Genomic DNA, 19,797 nt, shown 5'->3' with positions numbered 1-19,797 from the left:
CATTTGCTGATCTCGACGAACTGATTCGAATGGTATATGGGTGTTATGTTCTTCCAGCATTTATTGCTGTAAGTAGTTTAAAACAATATAATTATAAAAAAAATCTGCCATCATCTGGTTTATATATGTCATATTCGAACGATTATGTTGCCAAAAACGAGCCGTGCTAAAATCGGTCCGAGGCTGAATTTCATGAAAAAAGATGCTGTACACAGTCTTTTTGGTACTTAGAAACAATTGTATGTAACAGTATAAAAAAAACGTGTTTTCCGTTGCTCCCAAGCATTTCTTCGTCATACAGCGCTCAAAACTCCTACTGCTGGAATAGGGGGAAAAATCGTTTACACAAAAATTTCGATATCTCCTTTAAAAATGGACGGATTTTAACAATCTATGGCTTGTTGGATAGGTATTGCCGTGCAGAATCTAAGTCTGAAAACATATTCTGTTTTCAAGGTCAATTGTGACAGATACTGTCAAAAAACTAAAAATTTTGACATAAAACTTCGTATAACTCAAAAAGTAAACATCCGATCTCAAAACCATTCAATAGCGTTTTGGGTGACGGGGAGACCTTTCATTTGCGACTAGTTTGATCAAAATAGGTCCAGCCATCTCTGAGATCTCGACCTCTTAGTTGACAACACACATACAGACACACACACATACACACACACACACACACACACACACACACACACACACACACACACAGACATTTGCTCAGTTCGTCGAGCTGAATCGATTGGTATATGTCATTCGGCCCTCCGGGCCTCGGAAAAATTTTCGAAAGTTTGAGCGAATTCTATACCTATTTTTTATATATATAAAAAGGTGTATTGTTTATAGTAAATAAATTCAAATTGCTTCGATGATCAGACAAAAGATTTTTTTTCATTCCAATTATGACAGTGAATACCAACCTTCAAAGCCTTTTGCTCCGAATCGAGCAGCAGTGTTCATCATCCGAAAATACTCCTCATCCATGTCGAGTTCTTCCTTGACCGGCTTGAATGCCTCTGCACCGGAGCTGATACGCGAGCCAAAGGAATCATTGTCGTTAATTCCTCCTTCAGTGTCACTACAACTGTCGTGAAGATAATTGTTTGATCCTATATTGAAAGAAAAACGTGGAAAAAAGATTTCTAGATGAAACGTCCACCATCATCATATTGGTAACGAAAAAAATCCAGCATAATGTACAATGGCGTCTTCCACCCGACCAAGAACTTCTGCAGAAAAACTTTTCCCGTTGGACATACGCACAGGCGCACACCCCCTTTTGTCAATCGCCATTATCGGTATCTGAAGTTTGCCGACTATTCCTTCCAAAGTTATTCGGGCTACAGCAAAAATGTTAGGGTAACGTCGAGAAAAGATGTGTTTATCAGCCATAATAGTATGTGTGTGTGCGAATTTTGAAGGAACAGCATGTTTGTAGTCAAACACGTACGGAGTTTTTCCCGCTTTAGAAGGCATTATTTTCTATTTCAACCAATTCAACATACGCCATGGAGCCAAAGCAAAATGAGTCCTTTCGGCATGTTCGCTTGGGGATAGGCAACTAGAACCGCCAACGATATGACGATATACGACTGACTGACTGTGTAATAGAAACGCAATCAAACAGAACGTAGCACTTTCACACAATTGGTCATTGTTTCGACATATTTCACGAGTTTTTGACTTTTATGTAACTTTATGAACCCTAGCTTTCAGCATTGGGTGATATTTTAACCCAGTTTACCACTTTCCACCACATAATGTCAGACGGAAATGATGGTCTAAATGTAAACTGTAAATTACGTGACTTTTGCCAATAATTTGTGTCAATATAGATATTCGAATTAGTTTTTGAAAACAGTACATTCGGATGAGCATTTAAAGTACCATATGTATATTTTAGGCTTTTTTTAACTGGTTTCAAAATCTTATCGTATTCCCGAATAATACAAGTATTTTGGTCACCATTTTGAATTAAATAATTAATCAATCAATATTCGGTTTCAAGCAGAAGTCTATTTGAGTGTAAATCTAAAAAAATTTACATTCCGTCGGTAAAATATAAATATGGAAACAGAAGCTTTCTCTCGACCTGTGGCACTGTTTTTTCCACTCCACACTTCACTCCTACACTCTGGTGACGAGAGGGAGATTTTTCATAGTGAGTATGCGATGGTAAGTGGGTTAGAGGTATGTGTTCCTACCTGACAAAGAGTAATAGAGTTCCGAGTGTCAAAAATATGTTTCCAGGAACAAAAGTATGTTGAAATTCAAATGAAAAGTTCCTTTACACCTTTGACACCACGCTATGCGATGGTGTTGAAACGTTGGTTGTCAAGGGTTTTTGAATGGAAGTGTTAAGCAGTTCCTTCCTGAGCGGATAGATTTTGACTATGCGGAAGCTGGAATGATGAGGCGGGAGGTGTTTTATTTATAAGGTTCATTCTTTGTGGTGAAAACGGATTACCGAAATAAATTCCAGTTTTTGAATTTAGACAACCCCAGGATAACTGATTCTACATACCCATTTTACTTACTTGAGTTTTCGTCCTTAATTTTTAGTGATAACTTAGTTTCATTTTCGGATAATTCGTCCTGAGATTCATTCCCCTTGCTACCGTTGTTATGGTTACCTTTGCCACCCTCCTTAAGCTGCTTCTTCTGAATTTTCTTCATTTTGGCTCGCTGATTTTGAAACCATACCTGATAGATTAACGAATAGAACAGAAAATATAGAGATACGAACATTACGACTAATATGCATCATAACACACCTGCACTATCCGTATACTTAGTCCGGTATCCTTTGCCAAACCTTCTCGAATCTTTCTGCACGGTTTCGGCGAAACTTCGAATGAAGCCTTAAATGCCCTTCGCTGCTGCGTTGTGAGAATAGTCCTAGGACGCTTAGGACCACGCCGTCCGTCGATTCTCGTTTGAAAAATATCATCACAGCAATAATCATCTGCCGAATGGCCCGCGCATTAAACAGAAGCATCAAATCGAAATAATGAACTTACCATAGCTATATCCTTGGAACATTTCTACTTCCTTCTCGTAGTCAGGCCGACAAAACAGCTGGCTCTGCTTGATGACGTATTGATCGCCTTTTTGCAGTCGAACACCGCATACCACACAGATGAAGCATTTAAGATGAAATACATTATCGAGTGCTCGCATTACCAGCTCGTCTGCGCTAATCTTTTCACCACATCCGAGGCATCTGTTGCGACCGTACAATCTAAGGAAGAGAAGGTAGTAACAAAAATTAAGTATTGGAATTTCGGCAGTTTGCGTTTTTGAAATCAACGCTGTAGGGTAAAGTAGTATAAAGCGGCCCAACAGTAGAATGTATCTTTTTTATTGATTCTAAGTTCTATCAAAAACACTTATCTTTTAAAATTTTCTTTCTAGTATGCAAGCCGAATAATCGGTTGATATTTTGTAGTTTTTTTTATTATTGCTATTATTTACATACAAAAAAGCACAGACTTACAAAACTTTGTTACACTGATAATGATTACCTATAACAATCGAAATACGTATCTGTATTGCATCGTTAGTTGTACTCACTGCAAGTGTAATAATGTAACAGTGAAATAGTAGAATTTGATGGTGTAGCTATGAATACATTCTCCTAACCATTCTAACTGAAAAGTAGTGATAGAACAATATATTTCTCAACATCAATGCCAAGAACTACTTACAGTTTTAGGAAATATATTTCAATAGGGGAATGGGTGGCAAAACGGGATAAGCTTGATATCTCTTCTGGATTATGGAACCGAAAAAAATTAGTATTTCGTTTCGAACCATTCTCAAACTTCACCAAGCGTTTTCGTCAGTTTTATCACAGAAATATTATTTTTAATACATGAATCTTTTGTTCCGGTGTGTCATTATAATCGTGAAAAATTTTCAATCGCACAAGAGTTATCTCAACCTTTATTTAAAAAAAACTGATGTTTCGTAGTATTCCATAGTGCTCCCTTTTGCGCTTTTATGATGTATTATGTTTTTTTCCGAACATTATTGTGTTTTCTACGGGGCAGGGTAAAGCGCAGTATTGCACAGCTCCGAGCAAACCAATCAGATACCCTAATTTCGACTTCTTCGTAGGAATCGAAGTGCTGCGTTTCGGAATTACAGGATAAAGAGTGTTGAACATTTCAAGCAGTTATACAGAGCAGTGATGCAAAACACGAAAAATTGGGGTTTCTGGGGGCTCAAATCTGTTCCAATCGATAGGCCTTGTCAGCTGACGTATCCATACCGGTTCCGGAAGCACCGAATATAGTGGCCACAAACTCTAAAATGGATCGAACTCCTTTTTCTCAGCGATGGCTTGGCTGATTTTAACCAACTTAAAATCAAATGAAAGGTCTTATGATTCTATACATAACTCTTGAATTTCATCCGGATCTGTCTTCCGGTTTCGGAATCACAATTCTGATTTTGAAAACACAAGCGAGTCCAACGGCACCGAGCATACATGAGTCCGAGTTTTCAACAGTTTTGTAGAAAACTGGAACAAAGTACGATATTTTCGAAACAGATTCTATTTAATTTGTCCTGAAAACTTACTGCAACTTCGACAATCTCCCGATTCCTGAAACAGTTATTCAAATGTCCAATATGAAACTGGGATCGATTTCTCGAGGAATGTTAATGAAAAAGGTACCAACAGTTTTTTTAACTCATAACTTGGTAACCATTGAAACGATTTTTTTTTCAATTTTAGGATATGTTGTCTAGAATAGTTTCTGCGTAGAATTTTTGAAGTTTTTTGGTTGATAACGTCAATTGTTTTTAGTTATTTCCATAGTTTGCGGAAGTAATGTTTTTTTTTGAACATTTTAAGTCGTGCATTTATAAACAATGGCCATCAAAAACATTACTTTCGAACGACTTAGTCGATTTTTAAAAATTTTGGATGTGTTTTGCAAAAATGCTCACATTGTGTGGAAAAAATATGAGAATTGGATTTTTGTGTTTGAAAACTCTAATTGTAAAAGTTTTTAACGGTTTTCACTGTATGTGGACGAGAATAAATTTAGTTTGAAATTTAACAAGAAATCATTTATTTAACAATTCACGCGTGTCTTAACTGCGATTCAAAAAAATGTTGGTTGGTGATGATTTAATCCCTGTACTAAATTTCTCGACACACCGCGTTCGCTCTATTGTGGTAGAGGAGAGTCGGCATCCTTGGATGATTTTTTACTTGACATATGTTTACAACTGTTAAAGCAAAGTATTTCAAAATTCCGCACTCTAGCATTTTAGTATAAGTCCTTATCTTCATTATGCATTTTTTGTGAGCAGATTTTTTTAAATTTATACATTTGAATGGAACTAGAAAATTTGTTGACATACGGCTCAAGGCACCTTCCATGGCGGGTGCCTTGTGTCACAACTATCAAAATTCAGCTTTAAATCAACAGTAGAGGTGATCGGATGCGTGTTTACGTTCTCTAAACATTTGTCCAGTTGAGCGATAACCTGTTTCAATAAATTTTCTAGGTAATTTTGCTCACTCATTCGTTTTTTGCCTTTCTTATATAGAAAGGCTATGCAATCACTGTGAAACCCGACTTTAGAACCGAGACCCAGAGGGCCGAATGTCATATACGATTCGACTCAGTTCGTCAAAATCACAGAATGTCTGTGTGTGTATGTGATAAATAATGTCACTTGATTTTCTCAGAGATAGAGGAAGAGATTTTCACAAACTCAGATTCAAATGAAAGGTCTTATGGTCCCATACAATGATCCTGAGTTTCATTTGGATCCGACTTCCGGTTCAGGAATTATAAAGAAATATGTGCATACTCAGTTTTCTCGGAAATTTTTTAACCGACTTTCACAAATTAAGAAGCAAATGAAAGGTCTTGAAATTCTTTAAAAAGTCCCCGAAAAATTCATTCAGATCCGACTTCCGGTTCCGGTATTACAATGCGTTTAGCGAATATTTTCAACTTTATGAGCATTTTTTCAAAAGCGATGGAAAACGAGGTGCACATTTTTATAACTTACTGGTAAATTCATCTAGTTAGCAAATCTTGTTAGTTAGTTAATATATAAAACTACTTTGGGACTGGCTTCTGCTTCCAAAAGCACCGGTAATAGTGAAGAAAAGGTCCAAAAACGGAAGTCACTTCGATTTCTCAGCAACAGTTAAACCGATTTTCACGAATCATGATTCAAATTAAAGCTCTCGTTGTCTCAACATGTACTGTGCAATTTCACCCAGATCCGACTACCGGTTCCGAAATTATAGGGCGATGAATGTCAAAACATTCAAAATGACGATGTAAAATTTGTACGTGCTGGTACTAAAGAAGAAGAAAACTCCACACGCTTTGATCCGTTCGCAGCGTGCTTTGTTCAATTTCGTGTAGCGTGCAGAATTGCCACATTTAAATCTATATTTTTCAGGTGAAAAATATGTAAATTTGTAAATCGTTTATTCAATTTGTCCCTACTTGTTAGCGTTATTACAAAACGATGCTTTTCTATAAAAGTACACTTATTGCCTTTCTCATATAGAAAGTTGACTCACTTGAAAAATTGACTAGTGAAAGGAGGGTTGAGTGTTCTATATCATTCGACACAGATCATCGAGTTGAGCATTGTCTGTGTGTGTATGTATGTGTATGAGTATGTGTGTGAGTATGTATCACAGGTTGCTATTGGATTTCATCATGCTTTCGTAGGGTACACGCAGAGAAATAGAACACATTAGACTCTAATATATCTATATATCTAATATATCTTCAAGTCAACTTCAAACAATTGTTTGAATCAAATAAAACTATTTTTGAAATAAAATTTGAATCAAATAAAACTCTTTTTGAATCAAATTTAGTTGAAAAACAAAAAATTTTGTCTTTGAATCCAATGCCAGAAATTATTGATTCTAGAATATTTTCATTGAATCAAACATTTGTAGAACTTTTGCTGAGATTTCATTTTGTTGCATCATTCAAAAGGAAAACGTCGTTCGAGGAAGTAATAATTTTCGAAGCAGTTGACGAATTTAAACTATCTGCACTATTGAAATCGTTCGAATTGTGCGATACCATAGTGAGTGCTTTCATGGAATAGGTAGGTTATGAATTATGTATAGACAGGGAACTTAAACTTTATAATCATTCCAGAGAACGGTATCACAGTAGAGCTTTTGGAAATTATTTAACGAAAGGAAGTTAGAGGAGTCAATACCGCAACCGCACTTAGCTGAACGCACAAAATGCATTCAATAAGAAATAAACACCTTTCGCAGTCTGCTCTGGAGTCCCTCAAGGCAGTCACTTGAGACCATTTTTATTCTTGCTCTACCTCAACTATCTCAATTTTATATTGAAATGCCACAAACTATCTTTCGCAGATGATTTTAAACTATATTATCCAATAAAATCACCTGACGACACCATATTTTTGCAGTCACAGCTTGATATATTCGTGAACTGGTGTATTAGCAATAAAATGGTTTTAAATGCCTCGAAATGTACCGTTATGTCGTTTACTCGCAAACACTCGTTAATTAGGCACGACTATAACATTTCGTAGAATATACTTAAACGTGAGTCTATCGTTAAAGATCTAGGTATCATTATTGATATCAAGCTGGATTTCAAATGTCATATCGACTATGTTATTTCTAAGGTATCCAAGCTTTTAGGTTTTGTTTTCCGCATCACCAAGAGTTTTGTCAATGTACATTGCCTAAAAGCATTATATTGTTCTTTAGTCCGCTCGACACTTGAATATTCAGCTGTTGTCTGGTCACCTCATTATCAAATAGACATAGAGCGGATTGAAGCCATTCATCATAAATTTGTTAGCTTCGCCCTGCGTAACCTACCATGGAATGATCCTACTAATCTACCTAATTTCATAGATCGCTGTAAGCTTATTGACTTGGATCGGTTATTCGTTCGTCGAAATATCTCCAAGACAACTTTCGTTGCTGATTTACTTCAATCACATATCGACTGTCCCGAGCTTTTGCAGTTGATTAATCTCGACATTCATCGACGTAATCTACGTTCCCACCCCTTTCTCAGATTACCTTTTGCAAGAACAAATTATGGTTATAATGAACCATTCTCCAGTATGTGCCGAATTTTCAACAACTGTTCGACTTTCATTTATATCGAAGTATGATTAAACGATTGTTTCGTAGACACTTGTCAAATTAGCATTACAATCAGTATTTGTTTTGTAACCGACAATATTGTTTTTTCGTTGAACTCCCACTTCGCCTCTCCTCCATCTTGATTGGAAACTATCAAGATTTGCTCGCAGAAATTAACCCGGTCGTCCCTTCCTATCTTTCTCTTTCTTCCACCATGCTTTCTTCGATCACTAATTAGATCTACATGCCGATTCTAACATCGTCGTTAGCCCACGCTCGTTTACCACCTCCTCCACCAACCCTCGTACTCCATTCGCCTACCCACTTTTTTCTTTTTTTTCACATTTTAAGAAAGAGCACTATTACTGCCATGTAATGCTTAGTGTCATCAACTAGTTATAGAGTTATAGTTTTAGCTTCAATTGTTAGTTTTGATTGTTAGTTTTAATTGTTAATGTTAAGTCCAAATGTATCTGTTGGATCATTGTAATCTGTTGATACAAATGATGAGGAGGTTTTATGCCTGCTGGAGAGAGATTGCCAAATTTCATCTCCATAGGGCTTTTCCCTGCTTCCAAATATATAAATAAATAAATTAGTCAAAAATTCTTTTTAAATAACAATTCATTGAATTTTGAAAAAAAAACTAAATTGAATCTACACACGAGTCACACGAAAGTCTGATTTTAGAAACAAAACTAATTTGCTTTGAATCAAATAACAATTGTATTTTAATCCAAGTGAAATGAAATATATTTGAATTCAAAGCACAATATATTTGAATTTAATGCTCATTATAATTATTTCTGTGCGCGTAGAAATAAAAATTGTTTGCTTCCACAACTATAGGGTAAAGTGTGTTTAATCATTCAGTGCGACGATGCAAAATAAAGAAATATTCTTATTAACTTGACATAACTACTTACACGTTGAGAAGGTTATGTTAGAAAGTTTTTTACTTTATTCAAAATTGAAAAAAAATCCTAATGATATATTTGAAAATATAAGTAATATTAAAAAGGCATCATTACACCACTAGGTGGATTAATGATTATGATAGAAAGTCCAGTCCAGTAAACATTCGAGAAATCATCTCATTCCGATTGGTACACGAAGGTAAAAAAATGTAAAAATAAACATATTCCGGGCAATTCTAACGTATATGTTGATACAGTAACAACAACAACTATGGTTTGATTCATTCAAGGTTATTAGTTTGAAACAAGTATATTTTGTTTGGATCTGCGATATCTCGGATTGAAACAACTGTTTTTTGGTTTAATGGGCAACAATCGGTATTTTTCTGCGTGTATGAGGTTTTAGAGTAGACGTTATTACCTTGTAACTCTGTAAACAAGTACTTAGGATTAGGATTATTAGTAACAAAAGTTATCTTTGAAAATGTTTATTCAATGTTCAAACGTTCAAGTTTATTGATACAAAATTCTTTCAAGATGCATGCATTAATATTTTTGTTTGGAAGAAATCAGCCTCCAAAATTCCGATGGGATCAAGTATTAACGACGTCAACGAATGTTGACACAGCATTATCCGCAGCCCCCGATGGCGATCTCTACTCATAAAATTGTTTCGAAATGATCCATGAATGATGTCGCCGCATATTGGCAATAGCATTCCCCGTAGAAAAGAAACACCAGAAGACAACGATGCATGGACAAACGAGTCACAATATTCCGAAGACAAATAACTGTCATCCGTTTTATTACCATTTCTGGTTGAATCGTCGGCCAAGTGGTCAGGCGATTCTGGCCCTATTGAACGTATAGCTATCCTTCCATTTTCAAGGGTTGATGGTGGCAGCCGGAGAAATGTTTCATCGGGGTTTCGGCAAATAAAAATAAAAATTGCACTAGAAGACTGCCAGTCCCATCCATTCACGTCACGTAAAACACCAAAGCGTCGGCTTCAGATCCTAACGAGGGTGAAAATCTCCTCACCCCTACCATCAGTTTCAACCTTTCAAACATCAGATTTTATCTTACGACCTATTTTATTTCCGCAGTTGGTCGTTAAGATGACATAAACATATTTACTTTGGTCGTAAGGATGAACTTTTCAAATTTTAAGGAAAAGTCACTTTAAGGTCCCTTTATAATAAAATGGTCGGGCAAGTGTACGTATGATGAATTCGCTTGCAAAAATGTGTTTTGAATTAATTTCTAAATCAATCAAAAACTAGGTATCAATTCCATGAAATGTGACTCCTAAAGGGGTAGAACGCATCCACCTCGTCGTTACATCAGCACTAACTTGATTTACGCTCCTAACACAATTAATATGGAATGTAGAAAGCGACAGCATGTTTCCTGTTTTACTCGACGAGGGTAAAAAAATATGTTTCCTCTATTTCCTCGGAGGGACCACAATGATTTCTACGTGGTTGTGAATTGCGCAGTCCACAATACAAATGCTCGTTGCGCGGTATATAGCAACAGAAGCATTGTTTGAACGGATGATAAATTGAAATTTAATGACAATCAGAATATGCGGTGCAAAATAAATCATATACAATTTGTCATTCTTGGTTCCACACGTGGGCAACTTTACTGCAGAAATTCATTGACAAAACCCTGATGCATTCAGGCCCGAACGGAAACGAATAACAAAATCATAACATAGAGTTGTTTTGGTCACAATTTTAATTTTGATATTTAAATTATATTTGATCAGTATCCCAAACTTCCGAGTGCTAACTGTCATATAGCATTCGACTCGGTTCATCGTGATATGGTATTATATGTATGTCAAATAATCTCTTCTTAAAAATTTAGCACTGGTTTTGGAGGAAATGCCAATGGACACCCAACTCAATTTAGAAAAGTAAACTTTTCCCATACCTCTGCTATTCTCTGGTGCCCTTCATGGAATGGGGGCAGTACTGTAGTGAGGGTAGGCGAGTGAGGTGACCGCTTCGAGCGCCAACAGCCGGAGGGCGCTAAGTCATGATGGAATTGAGAAAAAACGTACAATTATTTTATGATGATGATGATGATGATGATGATGATGATGATGATGATGGTCCCACCTCATACCCCTACAAAGGTGTGAGCAGAACGAGTTATCTAAATGATAATTAATATTTTTGCACATATCTTAACCAGTAAACAAAAGAAAACGATCTGATTAACTGACCACAATATATATAAACAAAAAGAAAAAGAAAATACAATCTTCGTAATACGTAAAATAAAATAAAAAATCTAAAAAATTTGAACTAACTAACTAAATATTTGCTTACAAAGCGGACTTTATGTGTGAAATACATGATGAATACATGAAAAATTAATTTTATGAGGTTTTTCTCGGGAAATCTAAACTAGATTAAGTTTCAGATTAGTACTAAACTGCAACAAAAATCCAATGAGATGCCGCCATGATCATTATCATTCATAAACATGAAAATGCAATTCTACAGTCATTTAGAATACAGAACCGCCATTCAGCGACGACCGTAACAATTATTTTTCATGAGCAAGAGACGCTCTCTTCTTGATTGTGGTTGTGAACTTGGACCTACCAAAGATCTAATTCTCAGAGAGCAAAGCTGCGAACCCCTTAACAAGCAAAAATTAGATTTTCTGAAAGTTTCCCTGAAAGGGATTACCATTCCCGAAAATTGACTATTAATCAAATGTGCAAGTCCGTAGATATCTATACTGCTGTTCACTGAACTGATATCGCACGTTTTGACGTAGGACTACTCTTTGAATTCTATATAGGAATGCGAGACAGCGATCAGGTCGTATCGAATCGAAGAGATAAAACTATATATTTGAGATAATTGGTTGTCGAAACTTCAATAAATAATGAACAATGTATAATTTTCCATCTTTACCAAGCCGTAGTCATAGCTTCCTCTAAATAAGACGGCAATTTCGTATGCATTAAATCTCTTTGCAGTTCGCGTAGAACAGACGCGATCATTTAAACTGAGCCTCTTCCCACAATCGAAATTAGTATTGAATCGATTTGCATTCTGTGCGATTCGTTTGTGCCGCGGAAAAGGATTCTATGCTCATCAGGTTTTTGTGGATTTTAATGCGCGTTTTGTTCTTCATGAGAGGCAATGATTTTTGTAGGAGTTCTGCTGATTTTTTTCCATTCGAGATGCTGAACTCTGGGTATTTTGAGGCCTCCGAGATCGTAAATGTATTTTTGATGCAAAATATCTTAAAATTGCCAGATCTCGACATTTTATGCAATTCTAAGACATTCAACAAACAAAATTCCGGAGTTCCAGAGTTGTTTATTTTTCCAACAAATTTTTTTGAGGTAACAATAGTTCTTGAAGTTTAAAATATTTAAAAGACATTGGCATCAAAAAAGAGAATTTTGAAAATTTCAAAATTCCAGTTCGAAAATCTAAAAATTTCAGTTTTGGAAATCTCAAAATTTCAGTTATAGTAATCTCAATATTCAAAGTTCCAGAAAATCGATTTTAAAAATATTTTTTATATGACACTAGATCTCAACGTTTCAGGCGTTAATGAGCACTAGCAATTGTGTTTGGCCGTGATGTTATCCATTGGAGTTTGTTTGTCTTTTATGTATGCGAGATCAGCATTAATAAAACACCCTCTTTCTTCCATCTTAGCTTTTATGATATTTATTTTATACAATAAAGAAGAGCAATTCTTTCTTCGTTCAATTACTGATGACTTGGCAATTCATGATCGCTTTTGAGAACTAAATGCGAAATTTCTACTGGCTAGTCCGGCAATAATTCATAGTTCACTAATTTAGGATTGCCGAGATTCTCAGTAATTACACATTTTGCTGAGACGATTACCGAGCACTGAGCTGTGCAAATGTCGGCATTTTTTGTGCCAATATTCAGTAATAAAATTTAAGTGCGCAGAATCAAGATTCAGGATCCAGAGCTCTACTCCGAAGTTTAGTTAGGAATATAGGCCCAGAAAGCAGGTCCAAAGTGTACTGTAGAATTCAGACCCAAAATTCAGATCCAGAGTTAATGTTCATAATTGAGATCCAGAATTCATTTCCAAAATCCAAGTGCAGAGTATTAAATTCATAATTCATGTTCAAAATACATTTCCAGAATCCAAGTTCATGTCCAGAATCTAGTTCTATAATACCTTTCCAGAACTCTAGTCTCAATTACAGGTCCAGAAATCAGATGGAGAATCCAGGTCCTGAATAAAAGCTGTGAACCCAGGTCCAGAATTCATTCCCAGACGCTAGAACCAGAATCCATGTCTGAACTTCAGTTCCTGATCCAGAATTCATTTACAGAATCCTACTCCAGAATACAAAACTAAAATTCATGTCCAGAATTCAGATACAGAATACAGTCCTAGAATTCTGGTCCAAAACCTAGACTCCCAGTTCAGGTCCATAATTCAAGTCCAGAAATCGGATGCAGAATCCAGGTCCTGAATAAAAGCGCAGATCCAAGGTCCAGAATTCATTCCCATAACCAGAATACAGCTCCAGCATACAAATTTATAATTCAGATATAGAATCAAATTCTATAATTCTAGTGCGGAATCTAAAATTCAGGTCCAGCATCCAAGTCCAGAATGCAGGAGTAAGTCGGCTCAGGTTCATAATTCATTTTCAGAATTCAGCTTTCCATTCTGGATTTCTGATGTAACACTCAAAAGAGCTACAAGTATTTTACTAAAATTGAAAATGTTACTTGAGATAACCTTACAGGAAAATGAAATAATGTGTGTTTATGGTGTTTGTTAAAAAATTATAGGGGCGATTATTTTTCAGTTCGCCTCGGGCGCCAGAAATGTTCACTACGGCTCTGAATGGGGGCCAGGCCGCCGAGAGAAAACACGGGCCTGGGGGATTGCAATATTACGGGACCCATTTAGTGAGCAGAAAAAAAGACTTCACTCCATCTCCGGATATGGAATGAGTTGATTATGAAAAATAAGCCACATTTTTAAATCTTCGAATTTTCGGGCCCTCTGAAAAAGCCCAGGTGATGTGGTGATGTCACATTGGGGTAACGGTGGGTTGAAACTTATCTGACACATATCGACGCTGACTCATATCGATGGTGGACGTATCATTCGGTCCGTGTTGGGTCCACTGGAAACAGATTTGTCTTTCAAAAATCTCACCTTCTAATGCGTCCACCTAAGCCAGCTCTGCCTTTTAATTGCCCGGAATGGAAGAATGCGATGGGATCCAGACTAAACTCTCAACTATTCCCGAATTTTCCCCAGGAAATACGGGGGATACTTTCCTAGCTTCATCCGTGACAATAAAGTAATGGTCGTTGGACAAGGTCTCAAAGATTTACTGAATAGCAACTAACTCTGCGACGTAAACTGAAGCCGAATCACTGAGTTTTTACGAAGCGGTGATGTGCTGATTGAAGATACCGAAGCCTGTTGACTCGTTTATTTTTGTAAAACAGCTTTTCATTGTTGACTGTTCTACGTTTTTTATAAAAACCCTTATTAATCCATCTAGTGTTATGATAATACCTTTCGTAATATAATTACTCTCAGCCAATAGTATTCTGTCATTGTCATATACATATACAAGTAAAGTGCAGTTAGTCGATTCCGTCACTCATGCCATTATATTTCCAGAACTGAAAGTGGCAGCTTTTAGATCTTCGAACATAATCAATGGCTCAATAGTAACTTTCAAACGAGCCTAAGCTTGTTGAAATCGGTTCAGCCAATTTAAGCAATTTGAGCGGTAAAAAATAACGCGTTTTGTCGGTTAAGTCACTTATACAATCATATCACCGGAACTGTTAGTGACAGCTATTTGATCTTTAAACTTGATCAATGACCCAACAGTAGCGTTCAAACGAGCCTGTACTTGTTAGAAGCGATACAGCCATTGAGCGGTAAAAAATAACGCGTTTTGTCGATTACTTCACTTATACCATTATATCTCCGGAACCAAAAGTGACAGCCATTTGATCTTCGAACTTGATCGATGGCTCAATAGTAGCTTGCAAATGAGCCTAAATTTGTTAAAATCGGTGTTAAGCCATCTCTAAGCAATATGAGTGGTAAAAATATTTATGAAAAGTTCACATACATAAATACACATTTTTCGATCGCGTCGAGTTGAGTATATAACACTTACCGCCTTATCCTCGATCTCGCCCGATCGTAAAATTTTAACCAATCACTAAGTGACTCATAATTTTTCATAGATGAAGACTAAAATAACCACTGAAGTTGACAATGTGAGGTGAGTTCAACTGTTTTATTTCGTCGAAACAATCACGAGATAGAGCTGATTGCTTAAGTCCGGATAATAATGAATCAAGTTTCATAATAGACTCAAACTGTAATTGTTTTTAATCGAAGTATTTATTTTTTTAAATCAAACAGAATCATATTGAAATATTCATATGCTTGAAAAATTCATACTTTTTGTCTATGTGCTTATTTGTGATTTTTTAGGTGTTGAGGTATTATTACAATCACTAAATACTTCAACGGAAACATTTACTACCAATGCCTTCAATTCGATGAGAATCGATTCCATAGGTTTTTCTTTCATGTTTATGAAGTTAAAAGAACAAACTCAAAATGTATTGATAGTTGTTTTTAGTATTAGGCTACTATTTGCACAAACTAATGAAATGTACTTCAATTGATATCCAAAAGATTAGCACGACAGGAGCTCGCTTACCTTTCATAGTCGAACCGGCAGTATAGTTTGCCGTCACGCATAAAACAGGAGTGCATCAGTCGGATGGAGCAGGATGTGCACTGTAAACAGCGTTCATGGTATGAAATGTCTACCACTTTCATTATGTATCGATCGCAGATGGGGTTGCAACACTGACCACATAACGTGGGGACCGTATTTGCCGATCCCACTGACGTTGTCGTCGTTGTCATAGTAGATGCAGGCATGGAAAGGGCTTCTGCGGCTGCCCCCACGCCTACAGCGGCAACTAACCGCTCCGCAAGAGATGCACCCATTATTGTCGGCAAGCCGGAGGTTGCTAGTGGTGTAATCACAGCTGTGGTCGATTGCACCGGTGGTGAACAGGTTGCTTGTAGAGAGAATGTTTTACTAGCACTACAACTGCTATTGCTGTTGGCACTAGCATTGAGTCCGGCGTTTCCGGTATTGTTATTGATGATGTTGTTTAAACTGTTGTTTTCATTTGAGGACACTGAATCTGTTTGCCACTGGACATTTTATTTTCATGGAACCTGCGAAAATACACACTTTTTAATAATATGTCACTACACTACGAAGCGTTATACTTTAATATGAAAGTTCATTGGGTTTGTAATAGGTGATAGATTAGAGGGGTGAATCTACAGCAACAGCGACTTCATGTGGCTTACGTCTTTTGTCACGTTGATGCGATTATCATAAAAATAACACGATCTGATCAATATGTGCAGGCATAATTGTGACATTCCCCTTTGACTAAACTTTTACTTTTGATGCTGGCATAGAAAAGCATCCTGGTCAGAGGTATTAGCTTCATCCGACTATTCGGAGGGTAGAGTTGAAAGGAATGAACTACCAGTGAAGGAGGAACCAGATTATGATTGATTGAACTCACTACCGATCTATTCTCGCTTTTAAAAATAATTCAGGAAATAATCGGATGGAACTAACGGGTCACATTTCGAAGCGTGGAAAGTATTAAAATGATAGGATTATGTATTTAATGTTTGTAAACAATTAGACTCAGCAAGTGACACTAAACAGGTGTCAATAGAGAGGATTTCACTTGCCTATGCATATGGTGTATGTATAAATTTTAAAGTAGAGATAAAAATTTATAAAATGAATCAAATTATTTTCAAATGCACTATCTCAGTACTTTTGTTTTGGCGCTAAAAAAAATCTGCTTGATGATATTTTTCATAATTTACAAGATTATCAATTTAAAAAATAGCGAATGATTATGCCCTTAATTTTTTCTGGTACACTTAGCTTAAAAAATATGAGCGTGATGGATAAAACTATCGTCTTTCACGCAGCCTACCTCGGTTCAATTCTCAAGGTTATTGCCTATTACATAAGGTTGAAACCTCTATAATCGAAAAAAATGGGAATGATTCAAACAGGCAGTTCGACTACAGAAAATGCTCCAAAAGTTTATAACATGTAAGTTGGTGGTGTTGCAATATGACCTCCTTGAAATATTGAGATATTTCTAAATGTATTTTTCTTATTATCGTTCACTTGACATTGTTTTTATAACTATGAATGAAAGTTGTTTAAAAATTTCTCACTCTGACATTATAGTATACCTTCCTATCTTCATTGTGTAGATAGATTCTTTTGAAATTTATACATAAAAATTGAACTTGAAAATTTGTTGACATTCGACCCAAGGCACCCTCCGTGGGGGATCATAATTGAATTTATAATTGTTTCAATTGATAAAACTTTGAATAATACTGTTCCTTGTAAAGATGATTAAGGTGGTTTTCGCTCACAAATTCATTTTTTACTAGAAGTAATATCTTAGATTATGATGTATAACTTCATGCAAGTAAAACCTTTTTCAATCCACCTAGTGGTGTAATGATGCCTTTCTCATATTACTCATATTTTCAAAAATATCACTAGTAGATTCTGCGAAGAAATTTTTTTATCTTGAATAAAATAATATACTTTGTTTGGGTATGAACTAACATAACCTTTTCAATTTGTAAACAGTTATGTCAAGTTAATAATTTATTTTGCATCGTCGCATTAAATGATTAAACACACTTTATCCGATAGCTCTGGAACCAGATATCGAACCCGGAAATTAAACAGTAACCTATGAGACTATAGGAACTTTTATCTAAGCCTGTTTGTGGAAATCGATCAAATCACCTTTGAGAAAATTGTGTGAGTCTCATTTTATCTTTTTGACTATTTCCGGTACTTCTGGAACCGGGAACTTGGAACCAGTATAGCCGGAATCGGTTCGTTTAGTAAGTAACTAATATAGCCTACAAATTGAATCAGTTTAAAGTCAAATCTAGAAGAATTTTACCCTTTTTTGCATCATCGCTCTAAATGACGGTGTGAAACTCAATAGCAACCTATGGGACTATGAGATTTTTTATTTTATGAGTGACATTATTTGACACATACTCATGTATGTATGTATGTATGTATGTATGTGTGAAGCCACCATCAGTTCAAGGCATTACCAATGTATGCGGGTAGACTTACAGTAGATCCGAATTTGATTATCAGATAGCTTTCATATAATTGCTGTTAAGAAGGCCAAAATAGGTTTTGAAGACCAGGCGCCTTCCAGCAAGAACATCCGGCCATATAATAAAGAATTTCGCTGTACCAGCTTAAACCCGCCTGATGGTTTGTTTGTTAGAGGGGTGCGTCTTACTCATTTCAGACCTTCAGGGAGAAACACAAAGCTTCCCCCGCGTGACTCAGGTTGGCAATCCACTCCATCATCCAGTCATTCACTTGTAAGATACCCTGATGCACTCCCTGCCCCTCCCCGTTGTCGATATACCTGAGCATAATACAATATAATATAATATAATATTATATAATATAATAAAAAATAATATAATATAATATAAGATGATATAACACAGCATAATATAATATAATTTGGCACAATATAACATAACATAATACAATATAATATGATATAATGCAATGCAGTATAATACCATACAACATAACAAAATATAATATAATAAGATAATATATGAAATAATATGCTATGATACAATCTATAACAGTTGCTTTCGCAGTGTAAGTTATGCTCTTCTTTCGTCGCAGTTTTGCAGGAAATATAATATTTCTTTTTTAATAATAATAATAACAACAACAACAATATATAATACAATGTAATATAATTCAATTCAATTTATAACAAATAATGCAACAAACAACATGTTGCAATATACTATGATATAGCACTTTAGGATGGGCTTCAAACTACAATCAATTTCGCACCCGTCGACGCCGTTCTCTTGACCAAATGTCATCATAGACACTCGGGGAGGCATAAGATAGGAACTTGTGAGGACTTTGTTATCTTACCATTTGACGACCACATTATTTGACACATACTTATACACATAAACGCACAGACACATACATTGTTCAGCTCGATGAACTGTGTCTAATGATGTAGAACACTTAGCCCTCTGGGCCAATTTTCACTAGTCAATTTTTCAAGCGATTGCATAAACTTTCTATATGAGAAAGACAATAGTGTACTTTTATAGAAAAGCATCGTTATCATGATCTTGTAATAACACTAACAAGTAGGTACAAATCGAATAAAAGTAAATGTATAATGTATGGAGAATATAAATTTTAATGTGGCAACCCTGCACGCTATACAAAATCGAACAAACCACACTGCCAACGAGGCGAAGTCGCACGTACCTTCACGTACTAGTTTTGCATCGTCATTTTGAACGACGATGTGAATGTTTTGACACTCATCGCCCTATAATTTCGGAACCGGAAGTCGGATCAGGATGAAATTGCACAGTATATTTAAAGACAAAGAGAGCTTTAATTTGAATCATGATTCGTGAAAATCGGCGTAACCGATGCTAAGAAATCGAAGTGAATTCCTTTTCTGGAGATTTTCTTCACTATTATCGGTGCATTCGGAAGCAAAAACCGGGGACTAGTAGTCTCAAAATAGTTTTATATATTCACTAACT

The 19,797-nt window shown here is 36.0% G+C and overlaps 1 protein-coding gene across 3 annotated transcripts in view; it reads right to left on the bottom strand.

Moving 5' to 3' along the window:
- The window catches only part of LOC131435659 (LIM/homeobox protein lim-6), a 57,765-nt gene that overhangs the window by 17,271 nt on the left and 20,697 nt on the right, over positions 1–19,797 (bottom strand). For all 3 annotated transcript variants that reach the window (XM_058603780.1, XM_058603782.1, XM_058603781.1), the window contains 5 exons: positions 15,803–16,335; positions 3,024–3,244; positions 2,778–2,968; positions 2,541–2,706; positions 924–1,112 (listed from right to left, as the gene is read on the bottom strand). In XM_058603780.1, coding sequence (XP_058459763.1) covers positions 924–1,112; positions 2,541–2,706; positions 2,778–2,968; positions 3,024–3,244; positions 15,803–16,098 — 1,063 coding nt within the window. In that variant the 5' untranslated portion in view covers positions 16,099–16,335. The remainder of the gene's footprint in view (positions 1–923; positions 1,113–2,540; positions 2,707–2,777; positions 2,969–3,023; positions 3,245–15,802; positions 16,336–19,797) is intronic.

The sequence above is a fragment of the Malaya genurostris genome, chromosome 3, assembly GCF_030247185.1.
Source record: "Malaya genurostris strain Urasoe2022 chromosome 3, Malgen_1.1, whole genome shotgun sequence".
NCBI classification, from domain to species: Eukaryota; Metazoa; Arthropoda; class Insecta; order Diptera; family Culicidae; genus Malaya; species Malaya genurostris.
This window is presented reverse-complemented; position numbering and strand designations above follow the sequence as displayed.